Genomic DNA, 22,795 nt, shown 5'->3' with positions numbered 1-22,795 from the left:
TTACTGGAACACAGCTGTCTGTGGCTGCTTTCATGCTGCAAAGGTAGAGGTAGGCAACTGTTACAGAAACTACATGGCTAGTAAAGCCTGAAATATTTACTATCTGGTCCTTTTCAGATGCTCTGCCAACCTCTGATCTATAACCTCACACATTCCATCCCCACCCAACCAATTCCTGATATCACATGTCATCCAATATAATCTCAGTATATATTTCTGAAAGTAACTTTTTTCTTTCATAAGGAGTACATAACCATACTCCTTAAAAAATTAGCAATAATTCCTTAATATCAAATACAGAGTCCATGTTCAAGTTTCCCCAAATGTCTCATAAATGATTTTTTTCAATTTGCTCAATCAGGATCCAAATGAGATCCATATATTGCAAAAGGTTGATGTTTATCACCTAAATCTCTCTTAATCTGTATGTTCCTTTTCCTCCCTCAAAGCCCCCAGTCTCTCTCTTCTTCTTGAAGCACATTTCTTTAGAGACTCAGCCTTTTATCCATCCTATATAGAGTTTTTTTGAATCTGCTTTTACTGGTTGCCTCCTGGTGGTAACCAGTTGTTCTACTGACCTCTGTATTTTCTATAAATCAGTGTTGAGAGCCAGAGGCTTAATCAAATTTAGGTTTGACTCGTGGGGCGGGGGGGTGCCCCACAAGTGGGGTTGCATCTTCCCATCAAGAGGTATATTCAGTCTGTCTCTCCTTTTGTGATGTCAGAGGTTTTTAAGAGTCACTACATAGATACATTTACTCATTGGGGGCTACCCATGATAATTTTCTATGACCCTTTCTTTGTTTACTAAGCAATATACTACTTTTATAAAGAAAAAATTCTCTTCAACTGTTTGATTACCTTAAGATAACTTTTTTCATCTCATGGCACACATAAACTCATTACTAAAATTCTGTGGCACACCACAAAATGTATGTTTTGCTGATCTAACAAAAATAGGTATAATTTTGATTCATTCACACTGGATGGCTAATGTTGTGTTGGCTGTTACTTTTTATTTGACAATCTAAGGGAAAAGAGGTCAGTGCCCCTGACTAAACAGTCAGGTACTGCATGTGTGTGCAGGTGCAGGGGTGTGTGTGCGCGCACACGTGTGCATGCATGTGCGTGTGTGTGCGTGTGGTTTGAGAGAGGGAAAGAGGCGGGAGGGAAAGAGGCGGAAGGGAAGGAGGAAGGGAGGATAAAGTAAATTTGTCAAAATGTCAACATTTAGGCAAAGTCTCCAAGAATTTTCTATGCTATTTTTGCAACTTTTCTGTAAATCTGAAATTATATCAAAATAAGAAGCTGAAAGAAAAACATATAAGGTCTAGTATTTTCTTAAGTCTGCTCTCTGTTCCCCTCCTCCACCTCTATATGGCCCTTCTTTCTTTTGTACTGTTCTCTATCTTGCGAGTTTGGATTCTAGCTCCAGTATGGTTCTTTTCTGGAAGAAAGCTTTCGTCCTTCTGAAGACTTCACAGGTACCAGGTCACTTGTGGGTTAGAGGAGAGAGGACAATAAAGTCAAAAAAGAGAATCAATCTGGCCCAATGGACCTAAAGACACCCAGACGTACAAGTCTCAAACTCAGAGCCTCACAGTCCTACAGAACGGTAAGTAGCTGATGCTCCCTGTGAGTGTCACAAACACGAGGCTTTAGGGAGCACAGAAAATAACTGTAAAAGATAAGAAAATGTGCATTATTTCTTATAAATATTTTCCTTCAAGACACTAACCCAAGAAATTCAGAAAACCCTATGTGCAGGGGAGACTGAAAACCTCACGGTTATGGACAAGATTTCTTACAGCAAATCCTGCTGTGTCACAACCAGAGTATTTTATTACCTTCCGGGGCTTCAAGCGTCTTCTTATTCTGCTCACACCACCCAATGGGGTAGAGGTCGGCCTTCCTGATGTCACACCAGAAGTCCGCTCTCCGGTCCTCCCCATAGCCGTCGTAGCGGAGGAGCAGCAGCTGCTCACAGGTGGTAATGATGGTGGCAACCCAGTAGGTTTCAGGATCTTTTTTCACAATCACCTCCAATTTCATCCCAGGAGCAAATCCATTTTGCAAACGTGTGTCCACCTGAACAGGGAATTATTATTAACTGCTAGACAAGTACCTCAAATGAGTATTTCTTTGGCTGACATTTTTTTTAAAAAACTTATACAATTCTGAAGCACTAAATGCAATAAAATCTTCTCAAGGGAAACCTGAGAAATTCCAATCCTAACTTACAGGAGTGATCCAAACAAAACAAGGAACAGCAATGCTGTTCAGTTCCATCTCAACAGAACTCAGTACTTTCATACAGCAGTCTATTATGATCACAGACAATGTTTTCTATTAGGTGTATATATCACTAAATGTTTACCATTTTAATAGCTTTTGACACATTAGTTTTCAAGAGTGATTTCCAGATCATTCTAGAGAAAATTTATGACTCTAGAGAAGAGAATGGACAAAAATAAGATATAATAATAAAAAATTAGTATAATATGTACCATATGCAGGAAGCTATAGCTCCCAGTTTCCCTGAAATGGTCTATGTTCACACCTGCTGTCCTTGAAAATTAATTAATAATGCCCCTTTTCTCTCTCAAAAAGTGTCCTAATTGAGATAAGTCATAGGGTCACAAAGGTATGGTTAGCAATTCTAGTATTGCGTGTGTATACTAAGATTAAATAAATCAACATGTTACAGATGATCAGAGACAGGTTTCCCACTGGGAGAGAAAGAAGTAAAAACAAGGAAGGGGGATTAGAGGATGAACCTTGTGCTGAACTGGAATCAAGGCATCAGAATGAGGTTATGACGACAGACAGAAAGACAAATTGAAAGAGAGATACAGAAAGAAGTATAGATGCATGTGTACGTATGTATGTACGTATGTGTTAATATACATGTATTTCTGTAAATTAACAGAAACTAGAATGATACTCAGTAGAAATAGTGAAATTAGTTTCCAAATGTTGTTTTCTAAATAGCATCCTCCAATAAAAAAGAACAAGGGCTCAGTAGAGAAATAACTGATCCCAATTCTGGGTTGAGGAACACACAGTAGGAGCCTGGAATATCTTGTGATGCCAGAAAGTATGGGAATGCTCCAAAAATGATGGGGACATTTGGAAAGGGTATGGGAGTCAACAAGAAGTATCTCCAAATGGTCACATGTGAGACAATGTGAGCAATAAAATAACAAAAGTAGTGGATTATAACCCATAGATTTACAATGATACCCATGAGTTCGTATTGTTAGAAATAATTAACAGCCCGGCCAGGCGTGGCTCAGCAACTGAGCATCGACCTAGGATCCAGGAGATTGCGGTTTGATTCCCCATCGGGGCACATGCCCGGGTTGCGGGCTCGATCCCCAGTCAGGGGCTTGCAGGAGGCAGCCGATCAATGATGACTCTCTCATCATTGATGTTTCTCTCTCTCTCTCTCTCTCTCTCTCCCTTCCTCTCTCTGAAATCAATAAAGATATATTTTTTAAAATAAAAAATAATTAACAGAAGAGGGGACAGATCTTCCTTAGAGTAGAAGGCCAATTCATAAAAACAGGGGAAAATGATGGAAACAGAAAATCACCTTTAGACAAGCACCACAGAAATAAACATTGCAGGTAAGAATCATGGGTCAATGCTAAAATGACTATGACGAGTATGACAATGTACATAATCTCAATGGTTCTCCTTGCAAGATTCTTATTAAATGCAATGGGAAAATAGTAACATTACAATAAAGAAATCTGGCAGAAACCACCCTAACTAATTGATCAAAGTTAACATCAACAGTGTGAAAACATCAGTAGCATATACCCTTGGTATCATAAAACAAGAAAAGCACAAAATAATTTTTATGACGTTTTTGCCAAATCTGCATAAACTCAAGCTAATCATTCATGGGGAAAATATAACCCAAATCGAGGAATATACTATAAAAAAACTGATAAATAATATACTCTTCAAAAGTATCAAGGCCATGAAAGACAATAAAGCATGAGGAACTGTCAAGCATTGTAGGAGACTATGGACCCTGACCACTAAATACAATGTGGTAACCACCACCACTGGAAAAGAGGAGGAATCTTGGAAAGAAGAGAGCCAAAGAGGGAAAGTCCCACATTCTGTGTAAAAATTCCTCCCACTGTTTTACTCCTAAATGGTAATCACTATCCTATGGTTTAACAGTGCCTGTGTTTTCACACTCTGTTAGAATTATGCAGTATGAATGTTTTTCTGTGTGAAGTTTCTCTTTCCCAGCATAGCTTATGAGACTTATAAATGCTATTGCATGTAACAGTATTTTACTTATTTTTAAAATATGTCTTTATTGATTTCAGAGAGAGGAAGGGGGAGGGAGAGAGAGAGAGAGAAACATCAGTGATGAAAGTCACTGATCAGCTGCCTCCTGCACGCCCCCTACTGGGGATTGAGCTCACAACCTGGAATGTGCTCTGACCAGGAATCAAACAGCCATCTCCGGGATCATAGGTCAATGCTCAGCCACTGAGCCATGCCGGCTGGGCCATGTAACAGTATTTTATTATTTTTCGTTGCTGTATAATATTCCATTTTAATAAATGTGCCACAATTTATCCTTTATAATGCTACTAAACAGTAAGCATTTTGGGTAGTTCTCAGTTTTGGAAGACTATAAAGAATACTGCCATGGCCCTACCAGGTATGCTTACAGTGATTAGAGCAGGGGTGGGGAACCTTTTTTCTGCCAAGGGCCATTTGGATGTTAATAACATCATTTGCAGGCCATACAAAATTATCAACTTAAAAATTAGCTATGCACCCTAGCCAGTTTGGATCAGTGGTTAGAGGGTTGGCCTGTGGACTAAAGGGTCCCGGGTTCGATTTCGGCAAAGGGCACATATCTTGATGGCAGGCTCAATCCCTGGCCCCAGTCGGCACGCACAAGCAGAAGGCAACCAATTGATGTGTCTCTCTCACATTGATGCTTCTCCCTCTCTTTCTCTCTCTCCCCCTCTCTCCCTTCTTCTCTCTCTGAAAAACAATTGGGGAAAAAATATCCTCTGGTGAGAACTTTTAAAAAATAATAATAATAAAAATTAGCTATGAAAAAAGCTCCTAGACTTATTGATTTTCAAGTCTCACCTGCTATTGCGTTGGCAGGGTGGGACGTTTCCCACTCCTAGGTTAGAGTATTGGCTGTTGCACAGAAGGATCTTGGGTTCAATTCCTGGTCAAGGGCACATACCTGGGTTGCAGGTTCAATCCCTGCCCCACTTGGGGCACATTCAGGAGGCAACCAATGGATGTGTCTCTCTCACATCAATGTTTCTCTCTTTCTCCCCCTCCCCCCTTCCTCCCTTCCTTCCACTCTCTGTAAAACTCAATGGAAAAAATATCCTCAGGTGAGGACTGACCAAAAAAAAAGAATACTAACATGACAATATGAATAGTTTTGTATGTCTCTTGGTGCATACATACATAGATTTCTATAACAGACAGTCAAACTGCTTTACAAAGTGGTCGTACCAATTTACTCTCCCAGTAGCAAAAATCCTTTTGCTCTAACATTCTAACCAGCATTTTTGTGTTTTCTGTCTTTTTCATTTTTAACCATTTTGGAAGGTGTGTAGTATACCTCATGATTTTAATTTTAATTTCCTAATTAATAAAGTTGGGAACTTTTATATTTATTAACTGTTTATATTTCTTCTTTTGGAAAATATCTAAGTTTCTTGTCTAATTTTTTTATTGAGTATTTTTTATTGAATGTATATTTTGGGTATCAGTTCTTTGTCAGTTACTTACATTACAAATATTTTCTCACTTTCTTGACGATGTTGAGGAATAGAAATTCATAATTTTAATACAGACTGATTTATCAATGTTTCTCCTTTAAAAAGTTTCTCCTTTAAAGAGTGCTTTTTCTGTATCTTAAAACAAAATTTTCCCTACTCCTACAGGTCATAAAGATATACTATATTATTTTCTAGAAGACTTTCATATTTAGGACTAATGTCCACCTTGAATTAATCTCTGTGTATGATATTGGTAGGGGTCAGGTTTTATTTCTTTCTAAATGCATATACAATTGACCTATTACCTTTCTTCACCACTGTAAATTGCCACCTTTGTTATAAATCATCCCTATACAACATCCCTACAGATGTAGATGTTTCTGATTTGTTTCTCCTTAGAGTAGCATTTCACTGTCTTAATCAACTTTGATATCTAGTACAGCAAGTCTTCTCATCTTATTTTTTAGCTTTGTCCGGCTATCCTTGCTCCTTTATAGTTCACATAAACTTTAGAATAAGCTTGTCAATTTCTACCTTGATTTTTTTTCGGGGGGTGAGTGTATTTGATTTGGGTTGAAGTAAATCTTGGGTTAGCAGCAGATCTGTTTAGAGAACTGACATCTTTACATAGTGAGTCTTCCATTACATGAACAAGGCATATTCCTTCATTTTAATTTATATCAATAATAGTTTTAAGTTTATTTGCAAATATTTGTTACATTTATTCCTAGCCATTTGACTTTTTTTATCTATTGTAAATCAAATCTTTCAGTTTTCACTTTTGTTTGTTGCTGGTATATAGAAATATAATAGAATTTTGAGGCTACCTTGTAGCTAATAATCTTGCTGAAATTACTCATTAATTAGTATGTCTGTAAATTATTTTTATCTGCAAAAATGACATTTTTTCTTCCTTCCTAATCTTTATACATTTTATTATGTGTTTTTTTAACCTAATTTTAATGGCTAGACCCTCTATACAAAAATCAAACAAAAGTCGTGTTAACCAGTATCTTTGTCTTATTCCATATTAGAAAGAAAGCATGAGCTATATTACCATTAATAAAATTTTTCTATAGCTTTTTTTTGTAGATATCTTTATAAAGTTAAAAAAAAAAATACCCTCTATGGTTTGCTAGAAGTTTTATTATGGTGGGTATGGAATTTTATCAATAATTTTTCTTTATATATTGAGATGATAATATGATTTTTCTCCTTTATTTTGCTACTATTATTATGCTGGTTGATTTTTAAATGTTAAATCCTCTTGCATTCCTGGAAAAATCAACTTGCATTATCCTTTTTAAATACAGCTACATTCAGTGTGCTATCACTTTGTATGCAGATGTTTATGCATCAGTCTTCATGAGTGACACTGCTCTGTAATTTTCCTTTCCTAAAATATTCACGTTAGGTTTGATATCAAGGTTATGCTGATCTCTAAACTGGTACCCTACAATCAATAATGGACAGAACCACCAGACAGAAAGGAAGCAGAGGATTTGAACAAGACTACACCAATGAGAGCTAACAGACATTAATAGGACACTTCACTCAGCAACAGCAGAACAGACATTCTTCTCAGACGCAACATCCTCTAGGACAGGCCAGAATGTTAGGCCACAAGACAAGTCTCAAATACTAAAAGACTGAAATCAAATCATCTTTTCTGGTCACAATGGAATAAAACTGAAATATAGTAACAGACAGAAAACTAGGAAATTCACAAATATGTGGAGATTAAACACACTCTGAACAACCAATACAGGGCCATCCCCATTATCCACGAAGGATATATTCCAAGGCCTACAGTGGATGCCTGAACCCACAGGCAGTGCCAAACCCTGTATATCTATGTTCTTTTTTCTGTACATACATACCTATAATAAAGTTTAATTTCTAAGTTAGGCATAGTAAGAGATTAACAACAATGCTAAAATAGAATAATTATAACAATATACTGTAATAAATTAAAGAATGTGGCATAATTAAGTAAAATAAGGATTACTTGAACACAAGCACTGCGATACTGACAATCAATTGATAACCAAGACAGCTAAGTGACTGAAAGGCAGGAGTGTACACAGCTGGACAAAGTGATGACTCATGTCCAGGGCGGAGCGGAGTGCAATGGTTCAGGACAGCACAAAACTTCATCATGTTACTCAGAACAGCATGCAAGTTAAAACTTATGGAAAATAATAATAATAATATAAAAACAAATAAAACTTGTTTGCTTCTGGAATTTTTAAACTGATGTTTTTGGACTACAGTTGACTGCAGGTAACTAAAACTGGACATTGAAACTACAGATAAGGGAGAACTGATGGTTCAAGAAAAAAATCACACGGGAAATTAGAAAATACCTTGAGACAAGTAACAAAAATACAACATATCAAAATTTATGAGAGGTAGTGAAAGCAGTGCTAAAAGGGAAATTTACAGCTAAATTACTACACTAAAAAAGCAAATCTCAAATAGAAAAAAAGGAGACCATGCAAGAACAGATGGGTAATGTAAACAGAAAAATAGAAACGCAAGAAAAAAACAAAAGGAAATGCTAGAACCCACAAACACTGTAAAAGAAATTAAGACTGGTTTTGCTGGGTTCATCAAGAAACTGGGCTCAGCCAAGGAAGAATCAGTAAGCTAGAAAAAAAGTCAACAGAAACAAAATTGAAAGGAATGAAAAATATAAAACAGTATCAAAGAACTATGGTATAATTACAAGTGTAACACATAATGGGAATACTAGGAGGAGAAGAAAGGAACAGAAGAAATATTTAAAGCAATAATCACTGAGATGTCCCAAAATCAATGATAAGATACCAAACCACAGATCCAAGAAGCTCAGAGAACAGCAAGCAGGATAAAAACCAAAAATACCTATACCCAGGCATATCATCTTCAAATGGCAGAAAAATATGACAACTACTATGGCTGAGTTTTTACATGAGAACTGAAAACAGCAGCACTCTTTAGCTTATAAAGACACCTAAAAGAATACAGTCCCACTTCACAAAATCGTAGACAATACTGAGTATCTTTGCAAATCCTAGAACAAAGGAACTATGTCCTGTTGGACACTGCTATAGACTGAATTGCCTTTCCCCAAATTATATATGTTCAAATCCCAGCTCCCAATGTACCTATATTTTGAGAGAGAAACTTTATGAAGGCAGTAAAGATCAAGTGAGGCCATAGGAGTAAAGCCCTGATCCAACAGGATTGGTGTCCTTATAAGAAGAGATACCAGAGAGCCTGCTCTCTCATATTTCCCCATGTGAGGACAGAGCAAGAAGGTGGACATCTGCAAAGCAGGAAGAGAGTCCTCACCAGAAACTGATGATGCTGGCACCCTAATCTCAGAATTCTAATCTCCAGAACTGGAAGGAAATAAACTTCTGTTGTTTAAACTACCCAGTCTGTGTTATTTTGTTATAGCCTCCTGAGCAGACTAAGACAAACATGAAATAAGCAGTTTTAGAATCAATAATTTTGTGTCTTTTAAGAGGGAGTAAAGGGTGACCAGGTTAATAACACTAGGTCTAAATATAAATTATTAATAAAATTTGGAGTATTTTCTTACATTCTAAAGGCATTACACAGGTAAATATGTTGTCCATTGATGAAGCATTAAACTGGGCAGTTAAGGCATAAAATTATGCTGTACAGGCCACTCATGTGACTCACTGGATGATATTACTCTGTTTCTGCTCAATGTGAGAGAAAGCAAATAGTATTATTGAAATTACTTTCAATGAGCAAACCAATAGTCATAAAATGTCATAAAGTGCAAAAAAAACCCCATTACCTTCAACTTATAAAAAGGTTTTCTGACAAAAATATAGGAATATTCATGACCAGTCAAAAAGACTGTATTAAGTGGCAGAAAATACACAAAACCAAAAAATAATTTTAAGAGTAAATCAAGTTTTCTTAATGTAAGTAGCAGAGGGAGAAAAAAGGAAAAAGCACTCAAGTTCTTTCAAGCACCCCAACTTACAACAACTCCAACCTCTCTAATGATGGTTTAGTATGTCAGGAAACAGACATAAACAGTAAAGCAATACAGTTACTGCTCACATGTTTAAAAGATCCATAGGGAACTGCTGTGGCCCCTGTCTCTTCTAGATAATCTTCCCAGCTTAATTCCACTTCTTCTACACCAGATTCAGCATCTGGAATTAAAAACAAAATAAAACAAAACAAAAACAGGTGAACTCCAATTAAAGAAAACTCAAGGTACACAAACATAAACTTAGCAATAAACCTAACTTACAATTTACTTCACAACAAGCCAATTGGCTTTATGGTAGGTTCCCCTAGTGCACTGATTGTCAATCAATCTCAACAGCATAGAAGTGTGGCATGCTGTCTCCTCTCCAAAAAGGCCTTCTTCCATCAGTAAACGCAGTAGAAAACCCCAGGCTCTGCTTCAAGGCATTCATTCCTATTTGACTGTATACCACATCTTCTTACCTTCCCCATTAGATAACAAGCTTTATGAAGACAAGAACTTTGTTTTGGTCACTCCTATATCTCTGGCATAGCAGACTCAACAGATCTTCGTTGAGTGAGCAAAGATTCAAACATTCCATAATCCAATCATTACAATTCACATAAGCCCCCTAAGAGCAGGGTTTTGTTCACTGGTGTATCCCCGCTGCCCAAAACAATGCCTGGCACTAGCACATTTGCAATAAACAGCTGCTGAATGAGTACACCCTAGGGGAGCCTGTGCTTCACGCAAACACAACAAGGCAAATAAAGGTATGCTCACCACAGCACTGTTTGCAATAGCAACAGAAAGAGCAATCAGCAGAAAAGATAAACTATGGCAATCGTACAATGGAGTACTACTATATAGCAGTTAAAAATCAATGAAGTAATATTGACATAGATAAATCTCGAAAAAAACACCAAGTAAAAATGGCAGAAACAGAATGAAAAACACAAGAAGATACAATTTAGGCTTTAAAACAAAACTTTGTAGTACGTTTATAAATACACGCATATTAGTAAGTATAAAAACAAGGATGGGAAGAAAATACATCAATTTCAACAGTGTTACCTTTAGGGATGGAGAGGAGAAGATAGGATTAGAAGAGAAGTACTAAAGAGGCATAAACTGTGTTGTCTCTTATTTCTTTTTAAAAATGGAAACAACACACAAAAACATATTTAGGGAAATTAGGGAAATCCAAATCAAAACTACAAGATACCACCTCATACCCACAGTATGGCTATTATAAAAAAAAAAAAAGCAGAAAATACCCCTGGTTTGTGTGGCTAAGTGGTTAGAGTGTTGGCCTGAACACCGAAGGGTCATTGGTTTGATTCCCAGTCAAGGGCATGTACCTGGTTTGCAGGTTTGATCCCCGGCTCTGGTCAGGGTGCATGCAGGGGGCAACCAATCCATGTGTCTCTCTCATATCAGTGTTTTTCTCTCTCTCCCTTCCACACTCTGAAAAAAGCAATGGAGAAAATATCCCCAAGTAAGGATTTAAAAAAAAACAGTTACCACAGGATCCACCAATTCTACTTCTGGGAATAATACCCAAAAGAAGTGAAAGCAGAGATTCAAACAGATAATTGTACACAAATGTTCATAGCAGCAATAGTCACAATAACCAAAAGGTGGAAGCAACCCAAGTATCCACCAACAGAAGAAGAAATTAAACAAAATGTGATACATTTATCCAATGGAGTATTATTTAGTCTTTTAAAAAGGAAAGAAATTCTGACACATAATACAACATGGATGAACCTAGAGAACATTATGCAAAGTGAAATAAGCCACCTGCAAAAAGACAAATACTGTATGATTCCACTTATAAGAAGTAGCTGGAGTAGTCAAATTCATAGAGACAGAAAGAATAATGGTGGTTTCCAAAACTGTGGGGAGAGGAGAAAGGGGGAGTTACTGCTTAATGAGTGTAGAGCTTCAGTTTGAGAAAATGAAAAATGTTCTGGGGATGGACTATGGTAATGGTTGCACAACAATATGAATGTACTGAACAAGTACAATTTTTTAAAAAATGGTTAAAATGGTAAACTGTGTATAATGGATATTTTACCACAATAAAAAAATGGAAACAAATATAAGACAATGATGGTAGCTATGTGGGTGTTCTTATATTGTTTCCCATTCATTTTTATGTATTTGAAATTTTTCATTAGAAATAGAACAAGTAAACAAGGACTACGTTGGGAATATCCTAGAAGTATGAGCCGGTATAAAGTCAATTTCCATTACTAAGATATAGCAGAGCTGGCCATTCATGGTCCTTAGCAACAACCCTAGTCAGTGAAACAGCATGCTAATTTAAAAATAAAAATAACAATAAAAATAATGAACTAAGCAACTAAAACCTGTCATACATTAAAAACTACTAAAAAACTGGGAAGAAACAAGGTTAATGATCGAATAGAAAAATGAACAAAATACAGGAAAAGAGAATTTATCAAAAAGAAATGCAAAGGTCCTTAAACATATGGAACATATGCAAATCTACTCACTTCTAAGAGAAATGCAAATTAAAACTACACTGAAATACCACATTGGAAAAAATTCCAAAGTTTGACAATATACTCTATGGTGAGGCTATAGTTAAAGCAGGTAAAGCATAATGATACAACCCTGGTGAAAGAAAACTTTGCAAACTAGCAAAATGATAGATGTATTTACCTTTTGATCCAGCAATCCCACTTCTAGGAATCTATTCCAAAGATATGCTGGCAAAAATACAAAAAGACATATATACAAAGCTATTCATTGCAGCACTACTTGTAATACCAAGACTGGAAACAACCCAATGTCCATCAATAGGAAACTGTCTGAACAATCTATGGTTTATACGTCCAATACTATACAGTTACAAAAAGGAATGAGAACAATTTCTACATACTGGATAATCTCCAGTATATATTAAGTGAAACTGTAAACTGCAAAGCAGTTTTTATTGTATCTCTACTTTTGTATAAGATGATAGAGGTATGAAAATAAATATATATGTACATACACATATTTGTTTATATTTTTAAATGAACAGTAGAAATAAATAATAAAACTAGTTAGTATAAGAAGAATAATAAAAAGGGTGAATGGTATCAGGTTTAAAGTGGGAATGATGTTATAAAGTTTTCATTTAATAACTATGTAGATACTTTATACGATTAAGAAACATTTAAATTTTAAAAAATAATAAAAATTGAAAATGATCTGAAACAAATATGCCTAACTGTTGGTAGCAAAGCTATAAAAATAAAACAGGATTCCTGTAAGTCATATTAAAATACAATATTCTGACCACAAGCCCCAGTGCAATATATTTAAAGACAAAAATCAGAAAAATTCTTAAACTGCACTGTTACCTTATTGATATTTGGACTGTTGGTATTGTTGGTTTGAAAAAAATCATACCAGTATTATAGGGTTAAAATAAATAATGATATTATCTTCATTATGAAACAACATGCTTCCAAAAGAAGAGACACAAGCATAAAAATCAAAGAAATAAGAACCCTGTAATTTTAAACTAAAATTATACCTATCAGATGAAGCCATCTGATTGTCTTTTCTCTTCAAAAAATGTGTATTTCCTAGCTATGGCTAGGGAATAAGTAACGCCTAGAAGAAATGACAACCTAGTATCAATGAGCACCCCAGCACTAGACTGTGGTCTCTAAATACCATGTCCACTTTAAAAAAAAAAAGCTCCTTAGAGAAATGGCAGATTGTATATTTAGGTGCCTGGGAACCTTACAATGCCATACAGCTAGGATTAGAACTATCAAAGATACATGACAATCATATCAAGCATGTTCTCAGACATTTACACATGGAATACTATGCAGCTGTGAAAAAGAAGGATCCCTTATACCTTTGAGACAGCATGGTGGGACCCGGAGACTATTGTGCTAAGTGAAATAAGCCAATCAGAGAAAGACAAGTATCACATGATCTTACTGATATGTAGAATCTTATGAACAAAATAAACCAATGAACAAAATAGATCCAGAGACACAGAAGCATGGAACAGTCTGACAAATCTCAGAGGGAAGGCAAGGGTGGGTGGGGAGTGGAGAGAGATTCACCTAAGAACATATATGCATATATGCATAGCCCATGGAAACAGACAATAGTGTGGAGAAGGCCTGGAGAGGAGGGGGTGCAGGGTGGAGGAGATCAATGGGGGGGGGAAAGGGGGACATTTGTAATATTTTCAACAATAAAGATAAATTAAGACATAAAAAAAATATATGACATCACATCAAAAGAACGCAGGAACCAATGTGAAAGAACTCTCACTGCTGTAGAATGGGGCAATTTGATCATCACATGAATGATAACAGCAATGGATTCTCTCTCCCCCTCTCCCTCTCCCTCTCCCTCTCTCCATATGTATCATGAGTTAATAACATTTAAAGCAAGAAAACAAATCAACCTGATAAATGGTAGAGTGAGTACCTCAGTAAACCCACTCTCCCAGAAGAACAACAAAAATACTGGCTAAATAATGAAAATCAACCATTTCAAAGTTCTGAAGTTAACTGAAGGAACAGAACAAACTGAAAAGCATCTATTCAAGATAAGCTACTGAACCACAGTTTGAACAGAACAGCAGGGTTGTAGCATTTTGGGTTGGGGCTATTCCCATCCCTCAGCCCTCCTCAGCTCAAAATGGAAAGTTTTGAACTGAAAATATAGTACACACAAAAAAAATCCATGGGTAAGCTCCACAGCAGTACAGGGAGGACAGAGGGGGAAAAACACTAACATTAAAGACAGAGCAAGAAAAAATACCCAATTTAAACAACAGAGAAAACAACAGACATATGAAAAAATGCTCTACGTCACTGATCATCAGAGAAATGCAAATTAAAATCACAAATGCAAATGAGATATCACCTCACAGCTATCAGAATGGCTATCATCAACAAATCAACAAACAACAAGTGTTGGTGAGGATGTGGAGAAAAGAGACCCTTCGTGCACTGTTGGTGGGAATGCAGATTGGTACAGCCACTGTGGAAAGCAGTAAGGAGTTTCCTCAAAAAATTAAAAATGGAACCAACCTTATAACCCAGCAATTCCACCTCTGGGCATATATCCAAAGAAACTCGAAACACTAATTAAAAAGAATATATGCACTCCTATGTTCACTGCAGCAATATTTGCATAGCCAAGATTTGGAAGCAGCCCAAGTGCCCATCAATAAGTGAGTGTATAAAAAAGCTGTCATATATTTACACAATGGAATACTACTCGCCCATAAAAAAGAAGGAAATCTTACCTTTTGCAACTGTATGGATAGACCTGGGGAGTTTTAGGCTAACTGAAATAAGCCAATCAGAGAAAGACAAATACCATATGATTTCACTTATATGTGGATTCTAATGAACAAAATAAACTAATAAAATGGAGACAGACTCTTGGATACAGAGAACAGACTGGCAGATGTCAGAGGGGAGGGTTTTGGGGGCTAAGTGAGAAAGGTGAATGATTTAAGCAAAGAGAAAAAAACAACTCAGACACAGACAACAGTGTGGAGATTACCAGAGGGCTAGGGGGGTGGGGGAAGTTGAAGAGGGTAAAGGGGAGATAAATGGTGACGGAAGGAGACTTGACTTGGGGTGGTGAGCACACAATACAATATACAGATGATGTTTTATAGAATTGTACACTTGAAACCTATATAATTTTATTAACCAATGTCAGCCCAATAAAGTCAATTAAAATATAATTTAAAAAATTAATAAACAGCAGGGAGAAAACACTGAAAAAAAATGAAAAGAGCCTCATGAAGGTTTGGAACAACAAAAGACATCGGAGTCCCAGAAGAAGAGAAAGAGAACAAAGCTGAAAAAGTATTTGAAGAAATAAAGGCTGAAAATTTTCCACATTTGGCAAGAAGCTAAGAAAATCCCCAACAAGATAAACCAAAGGAAATCTGTGCAACTATATACTGAAGTCAAACTTCCAAAAACTAAAGACAATAAAAATATCTTGAAAGCATCAAGAGAAACAATACTTCTATTAAGCGAGGTGGGGGAGAAGGGATCCCAATGACAGCAGATTTCTCATCAGAGACCATGGAGGCCACAAGGTACAACATTTTTCAAGAAATGAAAGAAAAGAACTTTTTCTATATCCAGCAAAAATATCCTTCAGTCTTAAATGGGGAAATCAAGACACTGTCCTGATGAAGGGAAACTTTATCACCAGTAGACCTACTCTAAAAAAAATGGCTAAAGGAAATTTTACAAACAGAAATGGAACATCAGAAGGGAATCTTGAATCTTGGAAAATCAGGAAGGAGTAAAAAACAATGGAAAGATATTTTAAAATATTTTTTCCTTCTCGTCTTTTGAGTTTTCTAAATTATGTTTGAAAGTTGAAACAAAAATTTTAATATCTGATATGGTTCTCAAAATATGCAAAGCAAATATTTATGACAATTATAAGGTAAAGACATATAAAAGTAGGTAAAGTTTCTACACGTCACTCAAACCAATAAAATGGCGATACCAGCAGGCTGACAAGTTATGTACGTACAATGTACTAGCTAGAGCAGCCACTAAAAAGCTATACAAAGACATACACTCAAAAACACTACAGACAAATCTAAATGAAATTCTAAAACAATGTTCAAGTTACCTACAGAAAGGCAGGGGGGGAAAAACAGAAAACAAATGAACAAAAATATCATACTTGAGCCCTAACTTATCAATAATTACATTAAATGTAGAAGGTCTAAACATATGAAGTGTAAGACTGAAATTTTAAAAAAAATTATGTGCTGTTACAAGAAACTTACTTCAAATATAATGATATAGGCAGGTTGAAAGTACAAGAATGAAAAAGACCATGTAAACATTAATCAAAAGGAAGCAGAAATAGGTAAATCCACAGAGACAGAAAGTAGATTAATGGTGGTTGCCAGAGGCTGAATGGAGCAAGAAATGACTGTTAATGGTTTCTTTTTGGGGTGATGAAAATGTTTTAGAAATAGTAGTGATGGTCACAAAACTTTGTGAATATGCTAAAAGCCACTGAACTGTACACTCTATACCGGTGAATTATTTATGGCATGTGAATTATATCGCAAAAAAGAAAAATACCTCAATTGTTTTTTAAAAACGTAAATAGTTAAAGAAAACATTGTTAATTAAAAAGCATACAAACAGCCCTGCCAAAGGGTCTAGGGTTAGATTTCCACTCAAGAGCACGTGACCTGGGTTATGGGTTTGATCCCCGGCCATGGTTGGGGCTCCTGCAGGAGACAAGCAATGTGTCTCTCTTACATTGATGTTGCTCTCTCCCTCCCTCCCTCCCTTTCTCTCTCTCTCTCCACTGCTCCACTTCCCTCCCTCCTTTTCGTTCTCTCTAAAAAGAAATGGAAAAAATATCGAGTAAGGATTAACAAAAAAGCAGAAAAACAAAATAAATGACCCAAAGACATGAAGACACTGTACTAAAGAAGATACAGGGATGTCAAATAAGCACATATTCAACATCACTAGCCATTAGGAAAATGCAAATTAAGGATCAGGATAAGCTGTCAATACTAGATGCCTATCAGAATGAGTTAAATAAAAAATAGCGAAATACCAAATGACAGTGAAAGTATGAAGAACCTAGCTCTCTCATACATTGTTGGTGAGAATGTAAAAAGGTATAACCACTCTGGAAAGTAGTTTGGCAGTTTCTTTATTAAACATATGATCCCACAATTGTGCTCCTAGAAATTTACCCCAGAAAAATGAAATATTATGTATACTATTGCTCAAGCAGCTTTATTTTTAATAACCAAAAGCTGGAAGCAACCAGAATGTACAACAACAGATGAATAGTTAACCAAACTGTAGTATTATCCATGGAACACTGCTCAGCAATAAAAGGGAACAAAATATTGATATTTGCAAGAATCCCGATGGATCTCAAGGGCATTATTTTAATTTTGTTGTTAATTCTCACCCAAGGACATTTTTTCCATTAATTTTAGAGAGAGTGGAAGGGAGGGAGGGAGTGAAAGAGAGAGAGAAACAGAGAAACATCGATGTGAGAGAGACACATCGATTGGTTCCCTCCCTCACGCGTCCTAACTGGGCTGGGGATGGAACCTGCAACCCAGGTACATGCCCTTGACAAAGAATCGAACCCACGGCCCTTCGGTGCACACACAGATCCTCCAACCACTGAGCCACACAGGCCAGGGGTCAAGGGCATTATTTTAGTGAAAAAAGCCAACCTCAAAAAGTCACATACTATGTGGTTCTATGCATGTAACATTCCTGAAATGACAAAATTACAGAGATGGAGAACAGACTAATGGTTGCCTGGGTTAGGGAAGGTTGGGGGAAAGAAGATAGTGTAAGTATGAAGGGATAGAACAGAGGAGCTCTTTGTGGTGATGGAGTAGTTCCGCATCTTAACTGAGGTGGTGGTTACAGGAATCTACACGTGGTAAAATGACACAGAATTAAATACTTTTTCCAAATGTCAATTTCTTGGCTTTTACACTGTACTATACTTATATGAGATGTAACTAAAGGTAGAAACTGGTGATGGGTACATGGTACCTAGCAGGACTATCTTTGCAACTCCCTATGAATATGTAATTATTTCAAAAGAATTCAAAAGCAATTATAAAAATTAAGATTTTGTTTTTTCAAAAAAGAAGTCCGTTCATAAAAATTATTTACTTTTCCAGGAAGCATTATGAGTACCCCCTAGTACCAGGTTCTCTGCCAGGTACAGAGAAAGACAACTCGTACCTTTGAAGAGCTTCCTTTTTAGTGTTAGAGAAGTCAGACAATGTAACACAGGAAGGTAATATAATTCTGCACTCTGAAGAATGAATTCTGCTCACCAAAACCAATACCTGCATCAAGCTGCTGCTCCCCGTTCATTTCCACAGCACAGGGACTATCTCCTTCCCATACAAAGGACAGGCCTTACAGTTCTGCTATGATCTGAAGATTACTTGCAGGTCTCAAGCATCCATCAATGGGCATCCAAGGGTCCAAATAAATGAAAGTGCTAAAAATAAAAAAAGAACACATAAATAGCCTGAAGCTCAAGTGTGTTTACTCATTCATAAGATGTGGGACTCCAGTGGGTTGTGAGGGCAGATAAAACAAAAATATACTGGCAGAACAGATGAGATTAGAGGGGAAAAATCAATACCTTTTCTAATTTTGAAGACTCTGTATGTGTGTGTGTATGTGAAGAGAGAATGCTATCGAGATCTTGATATCTAAAAATCACAAGAAATTAACATATATATGAATCACTACCCTTGAAACTTAAATTCTAATACTTAGCACCATGATTCCTATCCACAAAAACTCTAATTTGTAATGAATTTCTGGGGAGCGGCAGGGGGCAGGGAGGTTACCTTTTAATGATGTCTTACTTAATGAGTAATATTCACGATACAGTATATTACCTTTTTTAGTTTCCCATTCCATTTATCTAAAATATTATGCAGAACCAAAAAGAATCAACTATATTAGTCTACATATAAAAGAGAACCCCTCCAAAATAAGCTCTGAACCCATTTATTCTTTTTTAAAAGTTTTATTGGAATATAATTCACCTATCAAAACTTACCATTTTAAGTGGATAATTCAATAGATTTTAGTAAATCTGCAGAGTTTTGTAACCATCACTGTAATCTAATTTTAGAATACTTCCATTACTCTGAGAAGAAACTTCATTTTTACTTGCAGTTCCTCCCCCTTCCATTCCCTAGCCTCAGGCAACCATTAATCTGCTTTCTGTTTCTAGAGATTTTGACTTTGCTGCACATTTCACATAAATGGAGTCACACAATATGTGGTCTCTTGCTTCTGGCTTCTTTCACTCAGTGTGTTTCTGAAATTCATCCATGTTGTAGCATGGATGAATCTATTTAATCTTGCTTTATATACATGTAAAACAATCTAAGATATTGCCTTTGCATATGCCTAATAGGTTATAAAAAGGAAATAAAAGGGGGACCAGGAGCTTCTACCGGAAGGAATGATGTAAACTAACCAACCATAAGGACAACAATACAGAAAACTATGAGAGGGATAGGTCTCAACAGCCACAGCTGCAGGGTGTGATATTCTACAGGATCAAGGAACTCTATATACCTCAAAAAGATTTTAAATTTGTATTAGAGCCCCCAGTAATCAATTCTCATGAAAAAACTTTAAGCACTAAGAAAAATTTTAATATATTCCTTGAAAAAGTATAAGCTACCCAAAGCACAACAGCTTCAGGTAGATAACAGGGATATCCAGGTTCTAGTTCCAGCTCTACAGATCACTATCAATCTTATATAGACCATATTATGTCAATTTTTAATCTGTAAAATGGGTATGAGATCTTTTTCAGATTTTAAAATTGTATTTCATAATGAGCACAGAGAATGTCTTAACTATTAAAATTATGAATATCGCATTTGAGATAACTGCTACTTATCCCAATCATATCATACAACATAAGCACTGAACCCACACTTTCAGATAGGAACAACTAAATAGAAACTTAGTAGTAAAATTTAAACCCTCTAAATATGTTCTCTTCTCTCAGTTTATCTTTATACTCTAAGCCCAAATCATTCAAATTTTACCATTCCACCTACTAATTCATTAACTCCCCACATTTAGCAAACACCAGCTCATGACCAACCATTCAGTATTCTACAGGATACAGGTAAAGCGAGACATGGTTCCTGCTTTCATGAAGCTTGTTTTCAACAGGGGGCAGACAAATTACGCCAACAATTTAAAATAATTATTTAAAGTACTATGAAGAAATAGCAGTGGGTGCTAAGAAAAATCATAATGGTAGACCTAACCTAAACTGAGAGGTCACTGACAGCATTCCTGGGGGGCGGGGGGGGAGGTATTTAAGCTGAGACTAAAGGGGAAACAGCAGTCAGGCAAAAGGGAGAGAAGGAAAAGACTCTTCCCAGCAGGGGAACAAGACACACCGAGGCTCTACGGTGGGGGGGCACTGACAGGGGAAGGCCCTTGTGGCTGCAGCACAGGAACCAACAGGGAAAATAGCACAAAACTGAACAGGAAAAGAAGGAATAGCAGCAGAGAATATTTACTCAGGATGTACAATGTGCTCAGCACTGTCCTAAACAAACGTGTTAACCCATTAATATTCCCAATAATTCCACAAAGTGAGCATCATCATGAGGAAACAGGCCCAGAACAGCACCTGACCTACTCAGGGTCCCACAGCTAGTAAAAGAACTAGGTTTCAAACAGCAAAATATCTACATTCCACACCCTCAAACACTATTATACAGCCCCTCAATGGGAAGTAACTGAAGGTTTTTTAAGCAGGGAAAGTAAATTATCAAATCTGTTTGAAACCACAAAGGAGTAACAGCAAAGACAACATAAAAGCCTAGACGGCAACAGACACCATAAATAAATTCAAAGATAAGAGACTTTAAAAGTTCTCATCAAAAGAAAAAAATTTTGTAACTATGTATGGTGTCAGATGTCAACTAGACTTACTAAGGTGACCATTGGTAAAATACTGAATCATTATGTTGTACCTGAAACTAATGTTATATGGCAATTATACTTCAATAAAAATGAATAAGTAAATAAGACAAATGAGATGACAAAATGAGAAATGAGACAAATGAGATGACAAATGAGAAAATATTAGCAATATATAAAATGGGCAAATTTCCATATACAAGCTCATGTAATTTTTTTTCTTTCAGTCCTCACCTGAGGACATGCTCACTGACCTTTTTTTAAGCATTTTGTTGTTGTTGTTAATGCTCACCCAAAGACAGTTTTCCCACTGATTTTTAGAAAGGGAGGGAGGAAGGGAAAGGAGAGAGTGAGAGAGGAAAATATCAATGGGTTGCCTTCCCAAACAGGCCCTGACCAGGGACCGAACACCCAGCCTCGGCATGCGTTCTCACCGGGAATTAAACCCAAAACCTTTCCGTGTACAGGACGATGCTCTAACCAACTGAGCCACACCAGCCAGGGCAAGCTTGTGTAATTCAACAAGAAAAGAAAATGGGCAAAATATGTAATTAACCCACATTTTTAAAAATCAGAATTAATATTTATAAAAATGTGTTCAATCTTATTGGTAGTAAGGAAAATAAAAATTTTTAATTACACACTATTTTTTCACCTTTCAGACTGGTAAAAATTTTTTAAGCTAAAAATATCTGATGTTTGCAAAAGAAAAATAATGTGGCTAAATGGGAGAACCAGGGGTATATAAAGATTGGTACCACTCTTTGGAGAGTAATTTAAGCATAATAACTTAGCCTATAAACATTTAAAAGACAAACTCTGAGCAATAATTCTACTATCAAGAATCTGTCACACAGCTCTAGCTGGTTTGGCTCAGTGGCTAGAGTGTCGGCCCCTGGGCTGAAGGGTCCTGGGTTCTATTCTGGCCAAGGGCATGCACTCAGTTGTAGGCTCGATCCCTGGCCCCGGTCGGGGCTCATGTGGGGAGCAACCAATCGATGTGCCTCTCCCACACTGATGTTTCTCTCTTGCTCTCTCTCCCTCCCTTCCACTCTCCCTGAAAAGCAATGGAAACAATATCCTCAAGTGAGAATTAACAAAAGGAACACAGAACACGTGTGGAAGGCTCATAACCAGTGATGTTTGCACAGCATCATCTGTAACAGTGAGAAAGCAGACAACCTGTGTCCACCGAATGGGAATGGGATGGCCACATACACTATGATGCACCTACACCAGGAAATACCTACAATCATTAGAAGTTAGGTGATCCATAAAAACACAGGGGAATGTTGCTAGATTGCTGAGTGGAAAAAAGCAAATGGAGGACATTATATTAACTTTTAAAAGTCCTGTGTTCATTGTTTACTTGGTTGGCTGTGACTTTTAACAAATGACTTATTTGTGCCAATGTCATCACTTGTGAAAGGGGGATAACGGTACTGTACCTACCCTACCTCACAGGACTGAAGAGCACTTAGCACAGA

The 22,795-nt window shown here is 36.6% G+C and overlaps 1 protein-coding gene across 7 annotated transcripts in view; it reads right to left on the bottom strand.

Annotated features, from left to right (window-relative positions):
• SFMBT1 (Scm like with four mbt domains 1) overlaps positions 1-22,795 on the bottom strand; it is a 107,862-nt gene that overhangs the window by 32,495 nt on the left and 52,572 nt on the right. For 3 of the 7 annotated variants that reach the window (XM_081160303.1, XM_081160302.1, XM_081160304.1), the window contains exons 2-4: positions 18,677-18,834; positions 9,873-9,967; positions 1,848-2,088 (exon numbers count right to left, since the gene is read on the bottom strand). In XM_081160303.1, coding sequence (XP_081016429.1) covers positions 1,848-2,088; positions 9,873-9,967; positions 18,677-18,704 — 364 coding nt within the window. In that variant the 5' untranslated portion in view covers positions 18,705-18,834. Of the gene's footprint in view, positions 1-1,847; positions 2,089-9,872; positions 9,968-12,477; positions 12,525-18,664; positions 18,835-22,795 lie in introns of all 7 variants that reach the window. The other 4 variants (XM_081160300.1, XM_081160301.1, XM_081160305.1 and 1 more) reach the window with 3 other exon arrangements.

This window comes from Miniopterus schreibersii, assembly GCF_964146895.1.
Source record: "Miniopterus schreibersii genome assembly, chromosome: 15".
NCBI classification, from domain to species: domain Eukaryota; kingdom Metazoa; phylum Chordata; class Mammalia; order Chiroptera; family Miniopteridae; genus Miniopterus; species Miniopterus schreibersii.
The sequence above is the reverse complement of the archived record's forward strand: the minus strand, read 5'-3'. Positions and strand labels throughout refer to the sequence as shown.